Here is a 27435-nt window from a genome sequence, read left to right as displayed (position 1 = left end):
AGTTTTGGAACTAAAAGTTCTTTATCATTAAATCTAACTGTCTGTGTATTTGTGTTCTGTTACAATTAACTCAAAATATGTGATTACGGTCTTTAATCAGATAATATCTGGGAGGAGAGAAAATCCAATTAGAATAGTAGTTTATGTAAGAAAACAAAACTGTTGAATTCTGATTATGGCAAAAGCTCTTTGGTTTATTAATAAATCAAATAGCTCCATCTCTCCCCTGTGAAATGGAAGGGTAGATATACACTGTATATTACAGCTGATGACACTTTTGATGTGAAAATGCCTTTTGGTAAATGAATGAAAAAGTACATTAAACACTGCCTGTGTGTGACTGCTTTCAGTGGTTACAAAGAAGCACAAAGTTAAAATAAGATTTCACACTGATCAAAGTTTTGTTCCTTTTTGTGCTGATATCCACACTTCAGCAGCAAATGAAACATAAACTGTGATGTTCTCATATATTAACAACTAAGAAAAGCTGCAGCTAGACAGAAGTTAAAGCCAAAAGTGTTGCTTTTACAGTGCACAAATAATGATTTGTGCTTTTTTTCTGTGTAAAAGTCCATGAAAAAAATTAACTTCTCCACAGCTTCCTTTAATTTTTCTCTTACAGTGAACTTCTGCATCACTGTTAAGATGCAGAAAACAAGATCAAAATATGGTCGAAAATAGCACTTCCCCAGACCGTTGTGCAGCAGTTACCTGATGTGCCTGATTTCCTGTGTCTTATTTCCCACTTAGAGAACTGCTGGGCATTAAAGGCAGCTCGAGGCATTCTTTTTTCTTTTCTGAAGGTATGTATAATATTTATTATATAGTACCTCTGCATGTGTCCCAAACTTGTGCCTTGTGCACCACTGATTTGAACAACTGACTTCCTGGTTGATACAAAGCTGGGAGAGATACACTGATAGCAAGTAAGTTCCGCAGTTCCAAAACTGTTGGATGGCAAAGGCCAGGGCTAAATTCTGTTCATGTCAGTCATATATTGCTGTTAAACAATCTGTTCTCCTTTTGCTATAATGTACATTTTACGTGTCATGACTAATTCTAAGGACAACTCCCTGTAAAATAAAGTGAGGCTAAATATCTTGCTTGCACTTAAGGCAGATGTGTTACTACTGGGTAGTGCTTATTTTGGAGCACAGCCTGGTCATTGTTAAGACGTTACAGAAAAACTGTGCTTGAAAGGATACTTGAAGGTCACTTGGAGAAACAAGAAATCTGAAAGAAGGGCCAGAAACTATTATACTAGTTTTAATGAGTGCCAATATTGAAAAAATTCAATATGAGCACCAGGTCTGTCAAAGTCTAAGCAAAGTCAAGCACACAAAATTATTTTAACAGGAAAAAAAAAAAAAGAAACAACAACCAGAACTCAAAAAGTTTTTACTCCTGCATTAACACTCTAAGGCTGCACACAATCATATTCCCACTTGTGCTTCTTTCCCTCCAGGCCAATCAATCTCAAAATCTCTTTGAAACAGTGAAAGAGCAACAGTATCGGAGATGGATGATATTTAGGAGTCAAGAAATGCAGATTTGGCTCCCGTAAAACTGAAAAGGGAACTGAATCCTTGTTTCCCTTTGTCTTGAGCAAATGGGACTAATGTAAAGCCCACTGCCCATGAAATTCTTATTATTTTAGCACTTGCAGGCTCTAAAAAATTAGTACTTTCATTCTTTTCCAATGTTAGGTATTGCCACCGCTTTTTTGACACAGTAAGGATGGATATAAGCATTATCCACGGACGCCAATTTGGTTCTCTGCTGGTCTTTTAGATGGATGCTGCTCCTTCTGTTGGGTTTGAATTTCACATCACTATTATGGTATCACTCTACAAAAGGGCTCCCAAGCCGTACTGGCTGCACGCTGGCAATAGGATCCAAGTTACTTCAAATAGTAAAAACACAAAATATGTCTGGTTGCCTTTGCTCTGGAGAATACAGGGAATGGTTGGACAGTTGGTGAACACTGTCTGAAAAACTGAATGACCACAGGCCTGTACACAGGGGATGAGACAGTAAAGCTGGTGGCATGCCTTGTCCAGTGTTGCATGGCCTAGCAAGACACCAGGAACCTGGTGCTGTGACCACCATGGCATGACACAATCCTTTTTTCCGTGGGTAAGTCATAACGAGGTCTTGAAAGATGCGAAATAGAGGTTTCAGTCATTTCTTCCCACACGATTTGAGGGTTTCAGAAATACAGAATTAAAGAAATACATCATTTTGTCAGCTACAAATGAGCAGAAACATTCAGGTATATCCTTACATTGGGGTTGTTCATACCCTGCATTCAGAAGTGTGCAGTGACTAAATGTTATCCACTTCATTCTAGTGTTAAGAATTCTTTCTTACCAATATAATTTTAAAAACAGGTCTTGAAGGTTTCTGCCATGTATGAAATGATGCACAAGACACACTGAAGGAGTGAATACTACTTCTTGCTTCACTCTTCTGACATTTTATGTCATACCAAAATGAAAAAAAAGAGAAAAAAATAAGATGAAAAAAAGAGAAGGGGTTTAATTCAATAATATGAATCTAACTCTCCTCAAATACCTGACCTCATGTTTTGATTTTGCCAAAATATCCTTAGCTCACTTCTTCCTCTGGAAAAACTGCTGACTTTTTAGGAACTTATAGGTATTTCTGAAAGCTTGAAACTTGTCAAAAGGACACACAATGATACTTACATTAGGTATTTTATATACTCAGGGATTCCACTGAATATATTTCTTTCCTTCAGGAGTCTTCTTGCTAAGAAAATGTTTAGCATCCTATCCATAAATCCTAATTCTTCCAATTTCTTAAAAGTTAAGGAAATTCTTTCTTACTTTAAATGCAGCTATGGGAAGGTTTATTTTCCTTATGTAAGCAGACTTAGTCAGATGGCAAAAACCTGCAAAATATTGATTCCTTCAAAGCTGAATTTAAAATTAAAGCTAAATTGCAGATATAAAGGTTTTTGTGACTAGGCTTTAATAATGCTCTACCTATTAAACCTGATAAAGAGTTCCATTTAAAACAATAACTTAGGTCTGCAATAATAGGGCTGTGTCTCGGGGGGAAGCACAAAAGTAGACAGGAGAAGAAAATATAATGGAAAGACATTTTCTTTAAACTTTTTTCTTAAAATAAACCACCGTCCCTTATCTCTCAGGTGACTATTGATGTATCACCCTCTGAAAAACTTATATCCTAAAAAGGCAAAGTGTTGAGGGGAAGAAAATGTTACAATGCCTCTACAGAGTGGGAAACGGACAGGTAGACGGATGAAGGAACTATACAGATCTGTCACAAAAAAAAGGGACTGAATTTAGCTCTCTCCAACATGACTTTGGAGCTCCAGCTGTAAGATAATTCTGAATCTCTACAGTGAAATGCCAACCTTTCCGACTCTGCTGGCAACCTCACAAACTGTCATAGCTCAAGAAGCAAAGCATGCTGCTCTGCCAGATGAGTTAGTCTGACAATTACACAGTGTTCAAACAACATACTCCCCTTCATTAAATGCGTGTTCTATGGGTGATTTAATGGCCTGCTAGTGATTATTAATAATGCATAGTTATTAAAATGTTTTCCTTTATTCATCTGCCCTACTTTACCACTGCAGAAACCTGAGTTTGATGTTCAGTTCTTCCTTCCAATAGGACAGCATGAGTACCCCAGGATACCCTTGGGTGACAGTGACAGTTACCCACTTATCACATTGTGTTTACTGGCTATGCTGGGGATCTTATCCAGACTTCTCCCTGCAGTACAATTGCTGGATGAGGGCTCTGGGATTTGTTTTGGCGTTTATGTCTGGAGGAAACAAAAAGGGAGAAATGGAGTCATGGGGACAACTCAAAGGAAATATTTAATAGACAAAAATCTGCCTCAGCCAGAAAAATAGCTTTCCAGTTTAAAGGCTTTTACGTGCAATAAGAACACATTCTCCTAATGCATCAGTCCATCTTATTATTGCTTTATATAGCAGTATCCTGCATTTACCATATAAAATTAATCTGACCTTTAATTAATGTGCAACTGGAATTACATACCGATTTTATGTATCCAAAGCATGCAAACTGTTTAAATACTAAAAGCGTGAAATGTTTTAATGTCTAAACTGCATTAGTCTCTCTGGCAGAATTTATCTGTGCCACTAATTCACAAGAAAAGGAAGAAACAGTTTGATCTATGCTATTTAGGAACTAAACAGATCCAGCCGTACATCAGAATTTAATAGCTTTGTTTTCTGCACTGACAACTACTACTATAATTGGATTTTTTCAGTACTGTTTGTTTAAATGGAACAGAGATGTTCGGTATTCAGAAACATTGGAACAGCTGAGCAAGCCAAATACCTGTTAGGGGGCTGACCTTCCTCTGGCTGACCTAAGTAAAAGTTTTCCCCTTTGTAAAAGATAATAGGAGGGAACAGTGCAATACCCAGCCTGCAGGAAAAGAAATGTGTCACTTGCAAGGCCTAGGAAGACCTCAGTAATTCTGACAGCCAGCTGAAGAAACTGCTGTTATTCAATCACAGGACAAAAGTACCAAAGAATTGTCAGCGTCGCTGAAAATACAACCCATGCAAGTTCTGATGTCCCTTGGGATGATGGCCATCCTTAGCAACGCACTGCAAATTACAGTGGTGTGAATGAATTTGTTCATGGACTAGAGTAGCACTGGAGAGTGGCAAGGGAATAGAGTATGTCAAGGCTGAAATATGGACCCAGACCTGGACAATTAAGAAAGTGGTATCTGCCTGTTCCAAAAGCCAGCCACTTTGAAATAAATGAATGGGTTCATAGTCTGTAAGAACCAACCTCAGCATTAGCTTAGTGCTTCAACTAAACCACAAAACAAGCCTTGCAAAACTCTGCGTACAACCAGCACTGCTCCTCCAGAGGCTTTTCGCTTCATGCTCACAGACACTTGGTAAGATGTAACCCTCCCTGCTCTACAGTGCTTTTCCCTTTCTGGAGAGATTTCTAGCAGTCTTTCTGCTGCATTTCGTAACTGCTGAAAGAAAATTTCACTTGATTAGCGGCAGATTAGTCAGCTTCTGAATACACCTTGGCCTACTCCTCCTCTAGTCCGGGCTGCTGGCCAGTCTGACTTCTTGTGGGATGAAGTTCTGCCAGAAGAAATGGGGGTGGGAAGGACTGAGACCCTTCAACCAGAAGAGCGAAATGCCAAGCACCTCTCTTACATCATTCCACAAATAAAAACCAGAACATCAGAGTCCTGACAGGAGAGAGAGTGGCTGGTAATGAAAAGTTTACCCTATGAATGGTAAAACCTAACAGTAGCAGCTGTAATGTCAGGACACAGTTAAACACACCAAAGCTTCATAAGCCCATCTCATCCTGAAGACAGGGAATCTGGATAAAAGCAGCTTTACCTTGCATGGCACTTTGTTTAAGAAACATTTCTAGTATGTGAGGGAAGCCTGTAACATACAGTAATTGCTTAAGGAACTGAGAGACTCCAGCCCCTGCCAGCTGCAGGAGAGCACAGAGGGGAAGAAGCAGTCCTAATGAAAAGACACCTTTTTTTCCAAAATACTACAGGGCAGCATTCATACCAGCACTATCACAGGTTTGCCAGCCTTTCTACGAGCATCTCTAGAGTGAGAATGCTATATAACCAAGTAAAAAGTCCCCAAGCTGGACACTGGCATGCCGTCTTTGCTTGGAGTTGTACCAACATTCACCATCACATGCCTGCTCCACTAATGCCCTAAAGCAAACACGGCATTCAGAGTGCCCCTTCTCTGCTGAGTTCCAGCTGTTTCTGTATTTCCCTCCTAGCTCTGGGGAGAAGGTGGAGTGGCAGCTGTGAAGATTACAAGTCAATCTGAGGGCAGCAGGGCTGCGGTTGGCATGCTTCGTACATGGGGGGAGTTGGGATAGCTGCAGAACACTTTGGCTAAGACCTTCGCTCTGGTCTATCTATTCGCCTCTACTATCTATTTTACTGAACAAGTTGCTTTCCAATCAACATGCTAAAGACTCCAGTAGCAAAGTGAAAAACACTTATTCAAAAACTCAAGGAATTCAAAGGTGATTTTTTTCAGACACCAGCTGATTGCATAGATTTTATGAAAAGAAATTAATGATGGCCTTCCCAGTTCCAAAATTGGCCAGCAGAGCTGGGAAGTGAGCTTAGGGGGATTAACATGTATCATTGGGGTAGGGATTGAGGTTTGCTTCCCTGTTCAGGGCTCTAGCCAGCCTTGTACTTCAGGCACACACAATGGTTACAAAATTCTTGTTTTCAGTAATCTGTATGTTTTGTTCAGTTAAGCGTAGAATTAAAACATACGTGAATACGACCTGTTGAATCAGAGCACAGAAGAACAGCAGAGTATTACTTCTGTGAAGCCTTCCCTCACCAGCTATCTTATGCTCTGGGCAGATATCATCTATTTGGACTTCTGCAAGGCCTTTGATATGTTCCTCCACAATATTCTTGCTGCTAAATCAGAGAGATACAGGTTTGATGAACGGACTGTTAGATGGATAAGAAATTGCCTGGATGGTTGTGTCCAAAGAGTTACAGTCAATCGTTCAACGTCCAGGTGGAAACCAGTAATAAGTGGTGTTCCTCAAGGGTCTGTACTGGGACCAGTACTATACAACAATGATGTAGACAGTGGGATCGAGTGCACTGCCAGCAAGTTTGCAGACGACACTAAGTTGAGTAGTGCAGTTGATGTGCTTGAGGGAAAGGATGCCATCCAGAGGGACCTGGGCAGACTTGAGGAATGGACCCAGGTGAACTTCATGAAGTTCAACAAGGCCAAGTGCAAGATCCTGCACCTGGGTCAGGGCAACGCCCACTATCAGTACAGACTGGGGAATGAATGGATTGAGAGCAGCCCTATGGAGTAGAACTTGGGGATACTGGTGGATGAAAAATTGGGTATGTGCTGGCAACGTGTGCTCACAGCCCAGAAAGCCAACCACATCCTGGGCTGCATCAAAACAAGCATGGCCAGCAGGTCAAGAGAGATGATTTTGCCCCTCTATTCTGCTCTCATGAGACCCCACCTGGAGTACTGCCTCCACCCCTGGGGTACCCGGTACGTGAAAGACATGGACCTGGCTACAGCAGGTCCAGAGGAAAGCCAGGAAAATTATCCAAGGACTAGAACACCTCTGTTGTGAAGAAAGGTTGAAAGAGTTGTGGTTCAGCCTGGAGAAGAGAAGGCTCCAGGGAGACCTCATTGAAGCCTTTCAATATATAAGGGGGCTTATAAGAAAGAGAGACTTTTTAGCAAGGCCTGCAGTGATAGGACAAGGGGCAACAGTTTTACACTGAAAGAGAGTAGATTTAGACTGGATATAAGGATTAATTTTTTACAATGAGGGTGGTAAGACACTGGAACAGGTTGTCCAGAGAAGTTGTGGATGCCCCCTCACTGAAGTGTTCAAACCTAGTTTGAACCTAGATGGGGTTTGAGCAACCTGACCTAATGAAAGAAGTCCCTGTCTACGGCGCAGGGGTTAGATGAGATGGTCTTTAAAGGTTCCCTTCAAATCCAAACTATTCTATGATTATGTGATTCTTATGCAAATATTCATTATTATAAACATTCAATAAATGTGGGATGTGGAACTGCAACCAATGAGAACAAATGTCAGGAATAAGACAAACATGGAGAACATCAATTAATAAAATAGCTTGTGTATTTTTTCTTCTATGTCATTATCAGCTATCTACCTTAATCAAAGATCATGGCAACAGCTTCCTATGGAGCACCAGGAGTTACTCCATTGCTTTTTGTGTCTTAATAGCTGACATGACTGTCCTCCATGCAGTTAATAGCAGGATGAAGTCATTTTTATCCCTTCCTGTTACACTGCAGCAGCCTGTAAGTCAGATCCCTACGATTACAGCCATACAGGCCACATTGCTATACAGGTGTATGAGCAAACTTAGCCACATGGGTCATGGTTTTGAATCTTGTATTTAATCAAGTCAGGACAAAAATATAATGAACAAACAAATTTGGAAAAGTTAAGTAGAGGCTGGACAACACTTACAACTTATATGCGCTTTCTAACCATGTTGTATGTTAAACATCAAATTCTCTTTCTCTTAGAAGCAAAAAGGCTGTGTTCCCTGCTTTGATCTAAACGAGTTCATTACTGTCATTAAGTAAGCTGAATTAGTTTATTAGCACTGCTGTCTATAAATTTACATGCAGTATTGATTTTTTCATTCAAAACCAAATAGAAATATAAGCACTATAGCTCTGTATGGAAAATAGCATCTTCTCCAGTCACGTACCTACAGCACAATCACAGCTGTCTCACAAGCACATACACAAATGTAAAGTGTCTGACCATCATAGAGTCATAGCAGAGCTTGAAAGTATGAACCTGAGTATAAGCAATAAATGGAAATTTTCATGAGTTTATTGAAATAACAGCTTTGAGACATACAGCCAGCCACTTCCCATGTAAATAACATTCTAATGCAAATTTCTACTGGCCTCCGTGGCCTTATCAGTACTAAAATGTGTAAAAGACTTAGAGGGTAGCAGGTGGAGAAAAGAGAAGTGGGATGAGGGTTCACATCCTGAATGCTGAGATAAATACAGGAGTTCCTCATTCTGTCGCTCTGCATTTTCTGGTAGAACAGCAGACCCCTTCTCCACCTCAATGCTTCCAAAGGAAAATGAGACCATACCAGCATAGCTGGGGTTATACATGGCTCAATAATGTGAACTCTCCTACTCTGGAAAAGAAGGCCTTTCCATCCTTTTCTAACCACTCACACTACACACTGAGGTTGTGGTATCAGAGACAAGTGTAGTGTGATGTTTCCAGCTCAAAAATCCTGGCCCTAAGTTCTCAGCATTATATTACAAAATCTCATTTCTGGGAACAGATATTCTAGATATTTTCTGTTCCCAGCTGACAGGCCAATGTATGGCTAAGAAACAAACAGTTCCAGAAAGAAACTTCAGTAAAACTGAATTAGGCTAGGAGATCAGAAAAGTTATGACCAAAAAAAAAAAAAAAAATTGGAAAATCTCTTCTTAACTTGCTTTAAATGTAAATGTTTACTTCTCTATAACAGGAAGCCAGTATAGCATTTTATTTTCTCTACAGACCTGAAATGCTCTCGTTTTCTAATTTTTTTTCGGAGAAACAACAGAACAGAGAGATGCTGGACTATTGATACAGAGAATGAAATGTCCTGCGTCTCTAGAGGTCAGACACAGCACAACCACCAGCATAATACTTTTCCTTACATGGATTTACCACTGTTTCACCAGCACTGGAAGAATTACCCTAGGGATGGGAGGTCCTTCACAGCCAAGACATTCAAACTTAGATTCATCAATTTAGCCCCTTTAACCTATATTTAAACACAAAACCAAACAACCAATGCCAATGGTAAAAGTCAAGTACTCGGCACTCTTCAGAACTGGACTTTTTCTCCACTCCCCCCAGCTTAGATTAAGATATCCAACATTTTCTCTTACAGTTATTCAAATTCTTTGTCCTTCTAATGAAACTCTCTCAACAGCCAATTTTGTGGCGTGGACACCTGCACAATGGAAACTAGAAAGAGATGATAACCTTGCTCAGAGCGGACCAAGGAGGAAGTGAACCATCATTCTTGAGTTCTTTATTTCCCCATACCTACCAGTGTGAGACTGATGACTATGTGGCATGGTAGAACGGGAGAGCAAAAAGTTCTTCTCAGACTTCCTTGAGGGCTTTTAGCTCGCACAAGAGTTTGCCACAGCACTGACTTGGGTCCTGCTCTACACCAGGCCATTCTGCATGCAGCTGCTATACATTTATTTCTCTGTTAGAGAGACAGTAGTTGCTTCCTCTTTAATTAAACAAGTCTGCCATTTCCACACAAGTCATCTCTGAACATGGTACTACCCAAAAGCAGATACAACAATACAGGTGTAGAGCTTTTCATAGCATTTCAACCCTCATCAAAGAAATCTACAGAATGTTCAAGGCACGACCTCAGACAAAGGTCTTCACGGGGTGTGTGACATGCTCGCATTTTGTATTGACAAATACAAGTCTTCTAACAAGACTTGTTTCTCTAAAACCATCAGCTAAACTTTAAAACTAAAAAAATAGTTTTTAATTTAATATTCTGGTAGTGCATAGGGAAAAACATTGTTTTCTTTTGTTTGTTTGGTTGTTTTTTTTAACTCTCTTTTCCCTCAGGGAAATCTAATTTTGGCAACATGTGTGGGATGGAGCACTAATCTGCTGTTTTAACATGTGTGTATCTGGAATTTTCGAGCCTCTTTTCCTAGCCTTGTAAACCTTCTCAAAATACAGCAAAAAGAAAGACACAAGGGATAACCCCCAAAATGTGCTAGAGAGACATTCACTGTTCTTGTGGTCTGATTCTACCCTGTTAAAGTACTTACAGTCTAAACAACACTGAGTATCATAGAATCATAGAATGGTTTGGATTGGAAGGGACCTTAAAAATGATCTAGTTCCAATCCCCCTGCCATGGGCAGGGACACCTCCCACTAGAGCAGGTTGCTCAAAGCCCCATCCAGGCTGGCCTTGAACACCTCCAGGGATGGGGCATCCACAACTTCCCTGGGCAACCTTTACTGCACCCTCACAGTAAAGAATTTCTTCCTGATATCTTTATCTCCCCTCTTTCAGTTTGAAACTGTTACCCCTCATCCTATCGCTATACTCCCTGATAAAGTGTCCCTCCCCATCCCTCCTGTAGGCCTCTCCGGTAGGCCCAGGTACTGGAAGGCTGCTATAAGGTGTCCCCAGAGCCTTCTCTTCTCCAGGCTGAACAATCCCAACTCTCTCAGCCTGTCTTCATAAGAGAGGTGCTCCAGCCCTCTGATCATCTTTGTGGCCCTCCCTCAACCTGTTCCAACAAGTCCATGTCCTTCCTGTACTGAGGATTCCAGAGCTGGATGCAGTACTCCAGGTGGGCTCTCACCAGAGCGGAGTAGAGGGGCAGAATCACCTCCCTTGACCTGCTGGCCACGCTGCTTTTGATGTAGCCCAGGGTGCAGTTGGCTTTCTGGGCTGTGAGTGCACATTGCTGATTAGTTCACATCTACTTGATTACAATAGTGTACTATTCCACTAATTTCAGTTGTGTGATGTCCTGAGGGTATTAGTGGGACAAGGAGCACAGGGAGAGTATAGCTATACCCATTCTTGTGTTGCTTTAGAAGACTCTTTGAGATAAGACTATGTTGAAAACTAGTCTGCCTGGGAATTGTGCTGGTTTAACTTCAGCTGTTCTCTCAAACTGGGCCAGTTTAACCAATGCAGATGTCTGTACATGAAATCTTAGCTCAGTTTAGGCTCAATCAAAATTTGAAAATTGCTTTTTTTTTTCCCCCCCATTTTTTGAGGGAGAAAAACTGAATGCCAAAGGAACATCTACACTGAGACACCAAGGCTGCCCTGTGAGTTGTTTTCATGCAATTAGCATGAGTTGCCCTTCTCAAAATACCTCATATATAGAGTAGCCTGCAGCTACCAACAGTCAGGCTTACAGTGCAGCCCTTCTAGAAAGCTGTCTTCTCTTCTCTTCTGGACCAGTTTCTGCCCAGGACTTGCAGGAAAAGAAAGAAATGGTATAAATGGCTTAATGTTTGAAACAGGGAGCTGTGGGACTGTTCCTCCAAGTCCAGCTGTACCCAGTATGCTTCCAGCACTGTGCAAGAACAGTAGGGCTGGAATGAAAGCTCGATCTGTCAATTCAGCCCAGCTTCCAGGCTGGGACAGATGAGCAACCGTGCCTGCAGTAAGCACAGGCTCCGAGTTTATACCTATTCCAGAAGGGTTCACATACTGACTTGTGAGGAAATCAGACTGATGAGTTATTTTGGTGCTAGTTTGCATGCAAATGAACCCTCCCAAACATGGAGACACCAAATTCAGATGTGCTTTTTAGACAATGTAAATAAGCAGCCACAAAGTCATTTGCAGGGCCTATCTAAACGCATTTAATCATGCTACTGCAAGCCTGTTTTGAACAAAGGTCTACTCTTTGGAGAAAATGAGAGGAAAAAAAAAAATGCATCCCCTACCCCCACCAGCTCTCAGAAGGATACACGCACCTTCTCATAGGGGATGGCAGCTGCTAGATTTAGCTTAGCTTTCAGCTGAACTGAAGCTTTCCACATAAACATCCAGGACATGGCCAGTGGTTAATAAACCATAAGCTGCTCCAGAATCCACAGTGAGTCTTTGTGGATTTTTTTAAAAGGCATACTGAGTAAAAACAGTGAAGCAAGGAAATGTAAATGTTTTTCATGAGTCTAGATTCATACTATCAAAATATCCTAAATCAAGTTTATGAAACCTGAAAGGGAGTTTTGAGCTCTCACAGCCCAAGCTGTATCTGCTTATCCACTCTCCGAAGAGCGGCTGACACGACATCTCCGATGGACGGAAAACATTCCATAAGCAACTGCAGAGGGTGTGGTGGCACAGCAGCCTGCAGAGTAGCACAGAAAACACATTGATTCCTCCTGCCTTCTGTGTCTCCTATTAGATCCAGCGCACCAGAAAGGGCTGCTGTGACTCGGCAGCAGCAAGGGTGTGTTAGAAATTAGAAGGAAACTGGTGGAATACCAAGAAACACTCGTATTTTCCGAGAGATGCTTACTGGTCACTGCTAACACTGTTAGATCACTCACAGAGGGATTTAGCACAGTGCTTTCTCCTTTCTACTGTGCCATGCTGCTCACATGGATCTGATCCGTGTTTCAGTGTGAAGACAGTCCACTGTCCTTTTGGCTTTAAAGACAGAGCATGCAGAAGTACATTTCTGACTATTTTAAACATTTCTAACACATCCTGTCACTGCAGTAGCTGGATAACAAGACCACAGTATTTAAAGTCTCGGAGGAAAAAATGTCAAGGCCTTTGAAAAATCTCCTGTTTCCTTTTTTCTTTTTTAACCTTCTCACTGAGTGATTTTCTTCTTTCTTGACTGACTATTTTGAGTGTTCACCAACAAAGTGTACATTCAAACTGGTATCTTCAGACATGCAAGCCACAGAGGAATGTATCAGTGACTCTTCTCAAAGCTTGTGTATTGATAGGGTGTAGAATCAACTACAGAAAGTACAGGTTTATGTCAGATCACACTCGTTAACAAACATGCAAAGCTAACAAGCAGTATGTTCCCAGTCTACTATAAATTACTCAGAAAAATCAAAGCAGCACTAAAATAAGCAATATTTCTGGTCACTTGCACTATAAAAGAAAACAGTTTCTTGGAATTCACAAGTGGAGAGGTTCCATTCAAGCCCACAAATGCTGATCTTGGATCTTCTGAGCATATGTTTAGAGTAAAATAATGCCTGCAAAGCACTAGAGACGAGGATACAGAACAGCTTCTATAATTGCTTATTGCTGCTTCAAGAGTTGGGCTAAAAAGAGATCAGAATGGTACTTTCCTGAACAAAGGTTTGGAAGGAGGAAACTGTAAGACCTTTCACTGTCTGAGACTATGGAGCTTATATGCTGTTAATGCTGAAGAGAGACACACAAAGATCCTCAGGGCACACTGGCAGAACGGCTGCCCTTCCAGAGGACAGCTGTACCCAATGTAACAGCACTGGCCTTGCATGCCTCTGGAGAGGGCATTTGGAGAGAGTGCTGTGGTGACAAGGACTGCCCAGCGCACAACCCACTCCAGCGACTCCAAATTGGCATCCAAGGCTCTCTACGGCAAGCAGCTCAGCGCAGACCTATGGGACTGTAAATTGCATGGGTGGGCACAGGGCAGGGACAGAATAAGGAAAGCATAAACGTGGCTTAAAACAACTGTTCCTACCCCCAACCTCACTCCTTTCCCATGCCCAGCAGAGTATCGGGTATAGAAATAGCAATCCTTCATCAACGTGCTTCACAGGCACATGCTCGGAAGTTATCAGTTAGTTCATGTAAGAAACACAGAAAGGCCAAGCTTCTTAACACAGCTTCTTTTAAATGGTTGAGACACTGCCACAGAGACATTATTGAAAGTCAGCTATGCACAGCTGATATTTTAAGAAGCAGCTTCCAAAAGATCTGTCTTTCTTGTCCTATGATAAGCCACATGACCAGGCACGTCATTCGGTAAGGGCGGTGGGGGAAGAGTTTAGCAGTGTGGGAAAGAGAGGGTCAGGACTACATAATCTATTTGTTTGTTTTCCTGCTTGAACAACAGGGCTGCAGAATGACACAGAACCAAACAGCTATAAACATAACTGAGACTTGTTCTGCTGAGTACAATGGTAACATAGAAATGTAAAAGCATTCTTGTCCAATGCATGAACAGGTTGGGATGCAGGTTCTATAAGAGATTTGGGACCAAACTTCCCTGAGGTTCTGTAAAGGGATAGTCAGCATTTGGTGCAAGAAAATTTTTGTCTTCCAAAGTATTCTATGAGATCTAACAATAAGGTCTCTTCAGTTGTGGCAACTTAAGACAGACCCAGATAGGAACTGAACATTCCAAAAAACAGCATCACCTTGCTATTCCACGCTACTTGGTTATGGGCCTACTATTCATCCAACACTTCCCAAGTAGCTCCCTGGATCCCACTGCTGAGTACTCTCAGCAGGGCAACACGTTCAAGAACCAGTAAGAGCCTATCCCTGCTAGTACAGGGGGAGGAAGCCAATGCTGCTACATGAATTAACAGTGTGCTCAGACAGGTTTTGGCCAGGACTTTAATGAGGATGGCAAGTATTCTGCTGAGTAACTTATGGGATGCTGTTACAGAGAGCCTCTGTGATGCTGCAGCTGCTGAGGACTTGGTACTTGCAGGTGTGCACTTTGCCTACAACTTAGTTGATGCAGGAACCTGGGCTTGGATATTTCTTGCTTTCTCAGCTATTTTAAGAGAGGAGAGGTAGTCACATGTGGTTTTCTTAAAAGCTCTCATTCAGTACTTGCCTTTTTGGGGCCCAGTCCTGTTTTCATTGGAATGAATGACCTTTCTGTCACTGACCCCAGTTTAACCCCTGACAATTTATTATGAACCTCACCGCTATTGTAGCTAGGCATCTTGTGATCTAAAATTTATTTTAAAAAATTATTTATCCACATATTTTGGAGCACACTTCTGAGATAGAAAAGTTCCATTATCATCTATATAATGCAGAGAACTAAGATACAGAAGGAGGATGGGCAGGAAATGCCAAGTGTTCAGGTGTCCAGAAAGCCGACTGTAAGTATCTATATGACAACAGATTTCCTCAGTAAAGCAAGGTATGCCGAGCAAGCCATGCCATGTATACCCTGATATGCTGAGCTGCTTGGCATATAAACATAGCTTTGCTTCCCTAGGTAGGCACTGTTTCCTCAGTCTTCTTCCCTAATGGGGCCCAATTCAGTCTCCAATAACCTTTTACCTGTTTGAGGAGGAAATGGCACTGCCACTCACTTCCATACAACAGTCCAAAGGTTACAGGTCTTGACAAACTGGACAAAACCCAGGCTTGGAGTCTTTAGCTGCCTGATTTGGATCTGCAATTTAAACCTCAGAGAGTATGCCAAACATGAGATTGCAGGGGTACTCCCTTCTGGTTTTCCCACTGTATTAATGCACTCACATGTTCGCTGGTTAAAGACAGAAGAGTGACTCCACAGCTGATGGCTCAGGCACACATCTAGATGCAGTGTAGTGGACTCCTCTGAGCAGCAAGGCTCTTGAAAGCCAGTCTTGTGATGATCTGTACTTGGACATATCAATGCCTTTCACTGTGTTTACCAACACCTCCTGTTTGTCAGATGGTCTTAGACCACAGAAATCCAACCATCTGCTGTGGATGAGTGGAAGAACTGGTGCCTTCCCAAATCTTCCTTTGAGATAGAGATGGGACGTACCCTTGGCTTATAACTGTACCCACAAACACGAAAGCATCCCTGTATTCAGTAGTCTATATGCAATCTATAGTTTTTGTCCTACATAACATGCCTGAGGTCACGTAGGAAGTCTACACTGGCAGAAAACTGGGATACATCATCTGAATACCTCCTTGGAGCTCTACCCACTGGAAGAAATTTCCTCTCAGTGGGAACAAGATGGGACAATTGAGAAGCAATTCAATTAGCTTCTTTGAAACAATCCGAGTTTTTGAAACATTTGGCCTGTAGCTGATTAAGTGTCTTGTTGTGGCAGTAGCTGCCATGTCATGTCTAAATTCTATGTGGAAATCACTGATGATTGAACAAGTCTTTATCTCACATTTTTACAAGCTATTCAAAGAAAGGATCTATCCACTATAAATAATTATTTGGAAGGCACAATGATTTTTATCCAATCAGTTGGATTGCAACTTCATTAATGCTGATCTACCTCAGTGCAACTATAGGCTGCTGTAGTTACCTTTGATGACAGGGTTAAGGGCAGCAGCTCCTATTGTTTGCAAAATATCTCAAATGAGAAGAGCTACTAAGAAAAAAGAGGTAACTGAGTTCTAAAAAATATTTAATTTTTTTCCTGACAAAATACAGGAAATCGGGTTTAGCTGACAAGAGGGATGGGAGAGGAGGGCATATAAATAAATACTATTTCAATAGGATTATTAAAGCAAATGAAACTTCAGGTAATTTCCTCTAATTCTGCTGACAGTAACTGATCTGGATTTTGTTTTGTTTCAAAATAGTGCTGTTGGGGAGAGATAAGCTAAGCACAGTGAGAGAGCAGTAAAACACTTTTTCAGCACAGAAACCTCCAGAATGCATGCATGCTGGCCCTTTAAATCCTACAAGCTTTAATGCTCCAAGTGTTGGAGGCATATTCTGCAACATGGAGTTTCAGGCAAAATTCCTAATTGAAACTGATCTGGTTTGCAGGCCGGAGAAGTAGTTGTTTATATTTAAATATCTTCTCACTGGGCAGTTAAAATTTGTTTTCAAAAATCAAGCTACAATAGAAGCCATTGAAAAACCCCAACATTTTCCAACCGCACACAATTGCCCCAAATAATTCCTATTCAAATTCAGGGAAAAATTATGGTAAAACTTCTGATACTATGATGAAGTCAGCTATTGGCAAGTGCTAGTATTTTAATGACAACCATAATAGTAATTCATTAGCAGTACTAGAACAAGCAGATTTAGCTGGTGTGAAGTGGATTGGTGAACAGTTTACTTACCTGAAACAAATTCTTACCTTAAACAAGAGTTAGGAATCGTGACTTACCAGCTCTAAGAACCTCCGCACCACCTGTCTTTGTTTTAAGTTAGTTTCACCATCCAGGTTAGCCGTTTCTATATGGCACAGCCCATCGGGATCACTTGAGGAGAGCAGCAATATGTCAGCAGGTATAATTTCATTACAGCGAAGCTGCACAAAGTCTCCAACTTTCACTTCTTTCCAGTATCTGCTTATGTATTTCTTCTCATTTCTGGGAAAAAAAAAAAGACATTTACAGGATATATATATAAAAAAATGCATAGACTGGAATGCTTTCAATAAGATTTGGTTTGATTTGTAACAGGAGTACAGCGCCTTTGGAAGGTCCTCAGGTACTCCTAAGTTACTCTGGGAAAAGGCAATGCAGACTGCCAGGAGGCTACTTCCCACCAACTCAAAGCCAGGTCTGAGTTCCCAAGACATTCTTTTAAGGCCCAGAGGGCCACATGTGGACATTAGACCTGGCTAGGCAGGGTAAGCAGGAGCTTCACACACTCTCCTTTCCCTCCCTTCCATGCTCTGAGCCATCCGTCTGACCCCATGAAAAGGAGCGGGCTGCTGTCCATACCAGGTCAAAAGGAGTCACTTTGAGGGCAAGGGGGTAACTGAGAACAGGCTTGGGTGCAGGACACCTGCCTGGCAGAGCTCCTGAATGTCCTCCATCAGGCAGCACCCTCTGATGCACCCTCAGATAGCTTCCCGTTGTTCCCTCTTTCCAACAGGGACCAACTTTGTATAGTGCTATATGTGATGTTTTGACGAAGGAGCCAAAAATCCCTAACTGAAAGGAACTTCCACTATTCACCACTAAACCTAGAATTGTAATTGAATTGAAAACATGTCATGTGGAAAAACACAGTCCCAACTGGTCTACTGGGAAAGGACACTGTCATTTCTTTTAAATATTTCTGCACTATTTCTGTTCTAGCCATAGTGCCGTCAGTTACGTAGGTAATTTCTGCTTAGTTACACTGAACCTTTTATTTTGGAGTGTAATTTCTTTGCCAATTGAAAGACTTACCCACCTGAAACACTGATGTGTATGCTGTTCATTTAGATACAGCCACTAAACCTCTCTAGTTTTAAAGGTCATGCTAGTTTGCTATTTTTTTTTATTTTTTAACTTTTTCTTGAGAGCAAAAGGAAAAAGGAAGAGGTGATGCTTAATGAATTTAGGTAAAATTCAAGGTTTTAGTTTCATGACATGCACAGTCCTCCTCGGCATTTGTATAAATTGCTTTCTTCTGTTGTGTTTTTGAAAGAAATTCATTTCAAAACAGCCCCAATATTAACTTAGTGAAATACCTCCTGAAAATGGGAAGCTGCTATTCTGACACTGCTGTCAGAGGGCCTTTTGCCATGTAAGCACCGAGATGGCTGTCAGCGCTGGCACTGCCCCTGTCACCAGAGACAGTCTCCTGTGACAGCACTTTAACTGGCAGAATGGGCTTCTGATTGGGGGGGGACATGGGGGGGACGGGAAGGACGGAAGGAGTGGTGGCAGCTATTTTATGTTCTTTAAAGTATGTTATTTTAAAATACATCACTTTCAGTAGTAACATGAGCAGATTTGTAACCAAGTGGAAACACACAAATCCTGCCAATGTTACTTTGGAGTTACTGATAGTCATGCCATGCCTAATTCATCTTTGTCATGCCTTTGCTGGTGTTACCGGAATTAGTAACTTAATTGGCTTTTATTCATGTATTTAGCCTAAATCCTGAACAATAATGTGTCAGTTAGCACAACAAGGATGTATCAAATCAGGTTTTACCTCCCAGAATTTCTTCATTGTCCTTTCCTAACATTCAGTTTATAAAGGGAGGAATGAAAATTATGGCTGTGAGTTCTATTTTGATAAAGCCTGAAAAGGATTACTAAGAGTCAAGTGTAAAACGTGATAGTCTAACAAGGGCAGGTAATATACATAGTAGGTGCTGAAATTACACATTCCCTCCACACTTAGGCTGAAACTAACATTTAACTTTTTCTGCTAATGAGTATGAATTGCTTTGTGTGAATTGCTTACAGCCTAGTGTGCTGTAACGTAGTACAATTCACCGCACCGCAGATCTGAAGGGTTTGTTAGCCATGAAATCTGTAACTTCAAATCCCTTCACATGTGGCCGTTGCTCTTCATCCTTTTGAATTTAACTGTGAAACTGGGTGATGTTCAAATGCACGTACAATAAGTAGCAGTATAGAAATATGATCAGGCTAAAAATAGCAAGTAGTTCCATATTATGCTATAAGCACTACAATTTTTTATTTAACTTCTATTGTTTGAAAAGCACTGCTATTTTAGCATTTCCTCATCTCTCACATGCTTAGCAACTGCCACAACTACATACACTGTGGCAGGAAGGGTGGATATCGAGCTACACAAGGCCAAGTGGCTCTGCTGGGATAAATGAAGCTGTTCAGCCTGGAGAAGAGAAGGGCTGCAGGGAGACCTTATTGTGGTCTTTCAATATATAAAGGGGGCTTATAAGAAAGAGAGAGAGAGACCTTTTACCAGGGCTTGTAGTGACAGGACAAGCGGAAATGGTTTTAAACTGAAAGAGGGTAGGCTTAGATGAGACATAAGGAAGAAATATTTTATGATGTGTTGTGTGACACTGGAACTGGTTCCTCAGAGAAGTTGTGGATGCCCCATTATTTGAAGTATTCAAGGTCAGGTTGGACAGGGCTTTGAGCAACCTGATATAGTGAAGGATGCCCCTGCCTATGGCAGGGGGGTTGGACTAGGTGATCTTTAAAGGTCCCTTCCAACCCAAAGCATTCTGTGATTCTGTGAATCTATGAATGCAAGAGCTCCTGCACATGCACCCGGGCCCTGAGGCAAAGCCTCCTTCATCAGACACACAGGAACAATTTGGCCCAGTATTCCATTTGATCTGCTCTCTGCTAACAAGGGCCAGTAGTGGATGGAAAATAACTATCTGCATGGAAAATTACTTCCTAACCATCTTCAGCCAGGGTTGCCCTATGTCCTGTAGCACAGCTCTGAACTCAGACTTGTCTCATTGCAGCCAGTGAGTGTCCACTGCAAGTATTCTCTGCAGAGTATGGCACGACACTGTCTTCAGATGGGGTGGTTCAGATGCACCAGATGCACTATAAAACCATCAGTCCTTTAGGAAAATTCCTTTGATATGCTCAGCCCGCTCTTCTGAACACACAGGTTAGCTCACCTCGAGACAACTGTCATACCTCTAGCCAGTACAAACACACCAAGTTGATACAGCTACATATTTGCCATCGACTTCTGCAGAGCCAGGACTTTGCCATCCAAGTTTTATATCACCTACTAAATGTTTATTCTTGCTGTTATACTGTGCCAGTAAATTGCAGAAGTTATATGATATAGAGAGTTAGGAATGCCACAGAGAAAGGCTGTTTTTAAAATTTAAGCTCTCCTTTGTGTTTGTAAGGTGTGGCATACTAGAATGCTTAGTTTAAATCTTGTTCGAAGTGCAGGGATTTGAGCAGTTTTGCCTCAGTGTGTCCTCATAGACATTATTTTCCCAGTCTCTCTTCAGAAGTGGCCCCTCACACATCTCTAATGATGTATATTGCATTGGCCTGCTGTGATAGAAAACCTGAATTAAACAGTATATCTATGGGTGGGCATATGGGCATCATTACGCTTTTGGTGGTGTTTTGAAATGGTTCCGTACACTTTCAACTTCAGAGCAAACACAACATTTAAGCACATGCTTCAGCTGAGCTCCTCACAGTAATGGCCAAGTTTGGAGGACATCAACAGTTCAACACAGAGGACTGGAATGAATACCAGATTCCAGGGACCACCTCCTTGCACCTGCAGGCATTTAGGTAATGGAGACCACACCCCATGCACTTTTAGAGAATATCAACAAAATACAGCAATGTGGGTACTCTTTACTCATCCAACAGTCAGCACGATTTTTCCTGGTAGGGTCCTGTCTGTCCATTTACCTGGTAGGTGCTTCTGAAAGGCCTGCCCATCTCTGGTATTTAATATCCTAAAATCATCTACAGACTTTACTGTCTTTCCTTTTATAATTACTCAGCTGATAAATTAATTTTTCAGACACAGATGCCTTGGTCTATTTCTCTGGATCCCTGCCATTTACTCTTGCTTTGTCCCAACTCTATCACTACTGTGTGGCTGACAACAGTCCTCTGCAGTCTCAGCACAGGGCTTCAGGCACTGCTTGTAAGGGACCCTTGAACAAAAGCTTTTGGCAAGTTTAAGTAAACATCATACCACCTCCTGAAATATTTTGTTGAAGGGCTCAAAGAATTCTGGCAGGAACACAGGACTGGAGGCAGAATCTCAGTTAGTGGGTTCAGCCCCTTTCCCACAGTCTCAGGAAATCCTGCCACGGATATTTAGGTCAGAAGCTAACACACCACAACTCCAGTTCTACCTGCCCTCGCTTATCACAAGTCTGAAGATATGTTTTAGTACCTATGACAAACCTAAGGTTGATGCTACAAGAAGTCAAAGCTGCAAACTCTCATGAACCACAGGAAGAGGTCAGAGATACTAATTCTTATCTTTCAAACCCGAAGAGTTAGATAAAAGTCTTCCAAATTAATATGCTAATCATGAACTACTGCTATTCTGCAAAAAGAATAGATAGTGTTGGTAGTCTCCAGTTAAATGACCACGAGGAACTATTAATTTCAGACAGCTATGCCCAGCTACTGTAACATGTTGTGTTGGGCTCACACATTAGGAATGTCCAGCCTCCCGCACACAACCTTACTTTATCACCACATTTGCATGCAAAGAATGTATTTATCAGCTGTGGTTTAAACCCATAGTCACGTAAATCTTTATGGTCCTCTCTGCCACAATCAGAAGCAGAACTTGTCAGTGCTTTCACTTTTCTGAGCATATCTTTACAGGTGGACATTGACTGAAATCTAAAGGTGAATGGCTAAAAAGTCGGCTGGCACAGCTGCATTCACATCAACACCGTTAGCCAACAGCAAGCGTGCCCCCAGCAGGAATCAAACTCCTCTAGAGGCTGATGCTCTTTTGCAACAATGAAGTGCGATTATCCCAGCATGTCTGCTTTTGAACATATGAGGGAGAGTCTGCAACATCCTTTCAAGTGTATGAACATAAAGAAAATTACTTTAATTGCTATTAAAAATTTGTATTAGTCCACCTACTGCATATATTTGGCCTATGTTCTGTTTTGTAGCAGGACAGCCTGCAAGTTTGTGCCAAATATGAGACTGGCTTTGGTTAACAGCAAAACCTAAACAAAACAAAAACTACAGTTCTTTTTCCTTAAATTTCAATTTTAAATTGAAACTCAGAAATTACATTTTCTTTTCCTATTAACCATGCTTTCCCGTCTTCTTCTTTGCAGCATGAGCTGATAAAGATCATGCCCATAATTTTGCTTTTCTGGCCATGTAGACACCAGTTTTTATCTACAAAAGGTTGAATATTTCAAACTGTCTCTATTAAAGCATTACATAAATAATTGTTTCCTTCTCCTGAATAGCTTTTAACTGTTTTGGTATAGTAAGGAATTTTTCAAAATGACCATACTTACAAGGAGACAACCAAACTACACATACATGAAATTTAAGATTTCACTGAATTTCACTGAATTTTTAGAGTTGGAAGGGACCATAAAGATCATCTAGTCCAACTCCCCTGCCGAAGCAGGATTGCCCAGAGCATGTCAGAGCACGTTACTCAGGACTGCATCCAGGCGGGTCTTGAAAATCTCCAAAGAAGGGGACTCCACAACCTCCCTGGGCAGCCTGTTCCAGGGCTCTGTCACCCTCACCGGAAAGAAGTTTCTTCTCATATTTGAGCGGAACCTCCTATGTTCCAGCTTGTGCCCGTTGCCCCTCGTCCTCTCACTGGCAACCACTGAAAAGAGTCTGGCTCCCTCCTCCTTCAACCCACCCTTTAGATACTTATAAGCATTGATAAGGTCTCCCCTCAGCCTTCTCTTCTCCAGGCTAAAGAGTCCCAGCTCTCTCAGCCTTTCTTCATAAGGGAGATGCTCCAATCCTTGAATCATCCTCGTTGCTCTTCGCTGGACTCTTTCTAGTAGTTCCCTATCCCTCTTGAATTGGGGAGCCCAGAACTGGATGCAGTATTCCAGTTGTGGCCTCACCAGTGCAGAGTAGAGGGGGAGAATGACTTCCCTCGACCTGCTAGCCACACTCTTCCCTATGCAGCCCAGGATTCCATTGGCCTTCCTGGCCACAAGAGCACACTGCTTGCTCATTGTCATTTTGCTGTCCACCAGGACCCCCAGATCTTTCTCTTCAGAACTTGACTCCAGCAGGTCCACACCTAACCTGTATTGGTGCCTAACATTCTTCTTCCCCAGGTGCAGGACCCTACACTTTTCCCTGTTGAACCTCATGAGGTTCTTCCTTGCCCAGCTCTCCAGCCTGTCCAGGTCTTGCTGGATGGCAGCATGGCCCTCTGGGGTGTCAGCCACCCCTCCCAGTTTGGTATCATCAGCAAACTCGGTCCCCTCGTCCAGGTCACTGATGAATATGTTGAACAGGACTGGACAAAGTATTGACCCCTGGGGGACACCACTGGTTACAGGCCTCCAGCTTGAACCTGCTCCATTAATCATTACCCTTTGGGTCCTGTCACACAGCCAGTTCTCAATCCACCTCACTGTCCCCTCATCCAGCCCACACTTCCTTAGTTTCCCAATGAGGATGTTATGGGAGACTGTCAAAAGCCTTGCTGAAGTCAAGGTAGATGACATGTGCTGCCCTTCCCTCATCCAACCAACCAGTTATAGCATCGTAGAAAGCTATCAGATTGGTCAAACATGATTTACCCTTGGTAAACCCATGTTGCCCACTTCCAATAATCCCCCGCTCTTCAACTTGTTTGGAGATGACATCTAGAATGAGTCTCTCCAAAAAGATGAATCTCTTTTTTTTTTTTTTAAAAGTCTGGGGAAAATATCACAAGCAGTACTTGGTAGCAAATGTGAAGACCATGAAGCTGTAGTCTGTTCCACTTGTACAAGGCCTGCATACTAGAAATTTTTTTTTGTCAAATTGAGAAGATGGGACTCTTAGGCAATCATTTCTTGCTTCCTATACTTTTCAACTGACAAAAATTACAGTTCATGAGTGGGAATGGCTGGTGCAGATTTGCTCCACCAATTCCAGTGAGGGGTTGGGGCACCTGTGCTTCTGTGTTAACACTGCTCCAGCTTAGCCCCAACATAGTCTCCTATATTCATCTCAGCAGGGCTTGTAAAAGACATTTAGCAAAAGATAAAATGACGTTCTCTTGTCCCTTTTGGGGGGGTCAGGCTGGTTCACACGGCATACCCTACACAGGTTGTGGCTGCAACCCAGAGGTTTTCAAGCCTCTCAAAACATCCAAATGAAGTGTTGTTTCCCAGTCCAAGCCCATCCGCTGACCCGCTTTTGAAGTAACAATCGTCTTTACTTCAAAAGAAATCAGACTCCTTTGCCTTCCCTGCCAGCTGAGGTTGGTCATTGAACCAGTAGGCTTTAAAAGCAGCACAGCAAGAAATTAAGTCTGTGGAAAAGGAAAAGCCCTCCACAAAAGACAGGTCAAAGAGTTGCTGTGTATGTACAAGGCATATTTTAGAGCTGTTTTTGAGAGCTCCAAAGTTCTTTAGAGCCAGGCCCTTCCTTTTCATCTCAGGAGGCAGAAATAGAGTGGGGTAGAGCAAAAGAAGAAATCAGGTACATCTCTGCTCCCAGTGACTTAAAACATGTTCACATCAATTGTCTACACGTGCCATGTCAAGTCTCCTGGTTAGGATCAAGCTAATTAAAAACCTTGAGGCTAACTGGCAGGGCCCAAGCAGAGCAGCAACTCCTGAGGAGAACCTCAAACTGTAATACAAATACAGAAGTTTCACATCAGCCCAAAGTATCTTTAGGGAGGCTCCAGCATCTAGCTGTTTCTCAACAGGTCCTTCATGCTTATACAGTTTTCCCAAATTGTTCTTTCCTTTGCCTGGGCTGGAGACCTTGCCTTCAATCCACCTCTCCTCCTGACACTCCTGCAGATGTGGAGAGGGTTCACACTCACTGAGCCCATACTGCTCTATTAACACTTTAGTGGCAAGCAGAGATTTTGCATAACTCATTATAGGCTACAAAAGCAGAGATGGTGGACAGCACTGACATATGTGCACAAAACCACTGTGTTACAACCAGTACTAATTACGATTTGAAAACTATAGGTGTAGCAGATCTCAGAGTTTAAAAACAAGAGCTATCTATGAGACCAAGGCATATATTACACAAAGTCTGAACACGCTAAGTATCTATGGAAACAAGTTGAGAACCATTTGGATACAATTAAAATGTTGTGGCAGAATGAAGGAAAAACATGTAGCATAAGTTAATGCCAAAGCAGGTTACATAATGCCCAGAATATGTCTCCATTCCACCACAAATGATAACATCTGTTTCCATGAAAATAAATAATTAAGAGACTCTGAATCTGATATTAATCAGACAAAACAGATTAACAGAGTGTATTCTTCAGAAATGTTAAAGCGAACAAAGTCTCTCCATGACGGAAGTTTCTAAACAGACACCTTCATCTTCACATTATTTTAAGGGCACTTGAAAGTCTTCTTGTTTTCATGGTCTTCAAATAGTCTTTTTTTTTGATTAGCAAGTGCAGATGTATGTTACAAGTTATGCAGATGTATGTTATAGTTGCTAGAAGCAAATATGTATGCAATGACAAGGAATAAAGGTGCCTTTTATTAAATTCACACTTCCTGAAAAGTGCTAATTTTTCTGTTACGAGTCAAACATGCTTATGAAAAAAAAATGTACCCAGGAAACCTCAGTGATTCAGGTTTATAACGTGGAAGTAATAATTTAACTTCTCTTGGCAGTGTTATCTCCATTATACCCCATGCTGAAAGAAACCTCCCTATTGTTCACTACAATGAAACATTTACTACCCGGAATAAATGATTTTTCAGCCAAGAAACTTGTTGTTGTGATAACACATGAAACATAAAAGCAGAACATGTAATGAAACTTCACACAAACTGAAAAAAGAGAAAGCCATGTTCCACAACTTTGTTTTAAAATTCTAAGACTGTTTTAGAGAGACATCTAGTATTAATTTTAAGCAGTATGACTCTTGACACTCCTATGTTTACTGCCAAAAATGCTAATAAACTCCTATCACTCTTCCAGTAAACTAATATATTGGGAGAGAAGACTATCAATTGCTTATACATAGCAGGATGGATAGGTAATGGTTAATATGGAGGTTTCTTAAGTGGATATCAGACAAAGGGTGGAAGAAGTGGAAGAAAGGCCTGGATGTAACTTGCATCCAGTCCTATAGACATGAGTCAGGCACCTCCATACTAAAGCCACAAATCTTTTGATAGTTTGATATATGACAACTTCTCTTCTGAACAAAGTAACGCAACAGGCGCTTGTCTTCAGATGTCTTCTTTCTGAGCATCATTAGCACAACCCTTGTACTTGACAACATTGCTTGCTGGTACCTAGAGCAAAAAGCCACAGATGAAAAGAAGACAGCTACCTCAGCAGTCGGCCCACAGCCAGGTAAGGCTTTCATCCTGAATTTCAGGGCCATAACAGATGTTAAGATTGAACATTACAGTGGTGTCCCAAGCCACTGCAAAAAGATTCAGCTGAGCTTGGTGCTGTGCAAACGTGGAAGGAGAAACAAACCCCTGCCTGAAGGGAACTCACTCAAATTCGAGATAACCCAATGACACGAATCTCCTGTATCTGTGCCTGCTTCCTAAACAATTAAACAAAAAGAGGGAACTCTTTCAGGGGACATGTTGGGTGCCAAATTTTGGTAAGACACAAGCTCTGTGTACAACACAGAGTCCTTGGGCCCTTGTCCTTAAACCAAGGGACCCCTCCAGGGTCCTTGTCCTCTAAACCAATACTTAATGACACGAGGACACTTAGGAAGATGGAGTGCCTGAAATTCAGGTGCAAGCTAGATGCATAAATCCAGTGGACTAAATCTTCCATTAGGTGCCTTCCCATTGCATTTAAGCCAGTGGAATCAGGTGACCCTTCCAAGGGAGCTCTTCATATCTTAATGGTACATCTTAAAAGGTAAATTTAGCATGGCTGTGCAGAGTTAATGAGCGAAATCCCATTCTTTAACAGATTCAGACACTTTAATGGATTTTTTTTTTCCCTCTCATTCCTCTGGTTCTACACACCTGCCTGATTAGATCTCAGGTCT

The 27435-nt window shown here is 41.7% G+C and overlaps 1 protein-coding gene across 1 annotated transcript in view; it reads right to left on the bottom strand.

Annotated features, from left to right (window-relative positions):
* The window catches only part of ATP10A (ATPase phospholipid transporting 10A (putative)), a 120458-nt gene that overhangs the window by 57695 nt on the left and 35328 nt on the right, over positions 1-27435 (bottom strand). Inside the window, exon 2 of the mRNA XM_074151349.1 lies at positions 17195-17399. Coding sequence (XP_074007450.1) covers positions 17195-17399 — 205 coding nt within the window. The remainder of the gene's footprint in view (positions 1-17194; positions 17400-27435) is intronic.

The sequence above is a fragment of the Numenius arquata genome, chromosome 1 (genome assembly GCF_964106895.1).
Source record: "Numenius arquata chromosome 1, bNumArq3.hap1.1, whole genome shotgun sequence".
NCBI classification, from domain to species: domain Eukaryota; kingdom Metazoa; phylum Chordata; class Aves; order Charadriiformes; family Scolopacidae; genus Numenius; species Numenius arquata.
The sequence above is the reverse complement of the archived record's forward strand: the minus strand, read 5'-3'. Positions and strand labels throughout refer to the sequence as shown.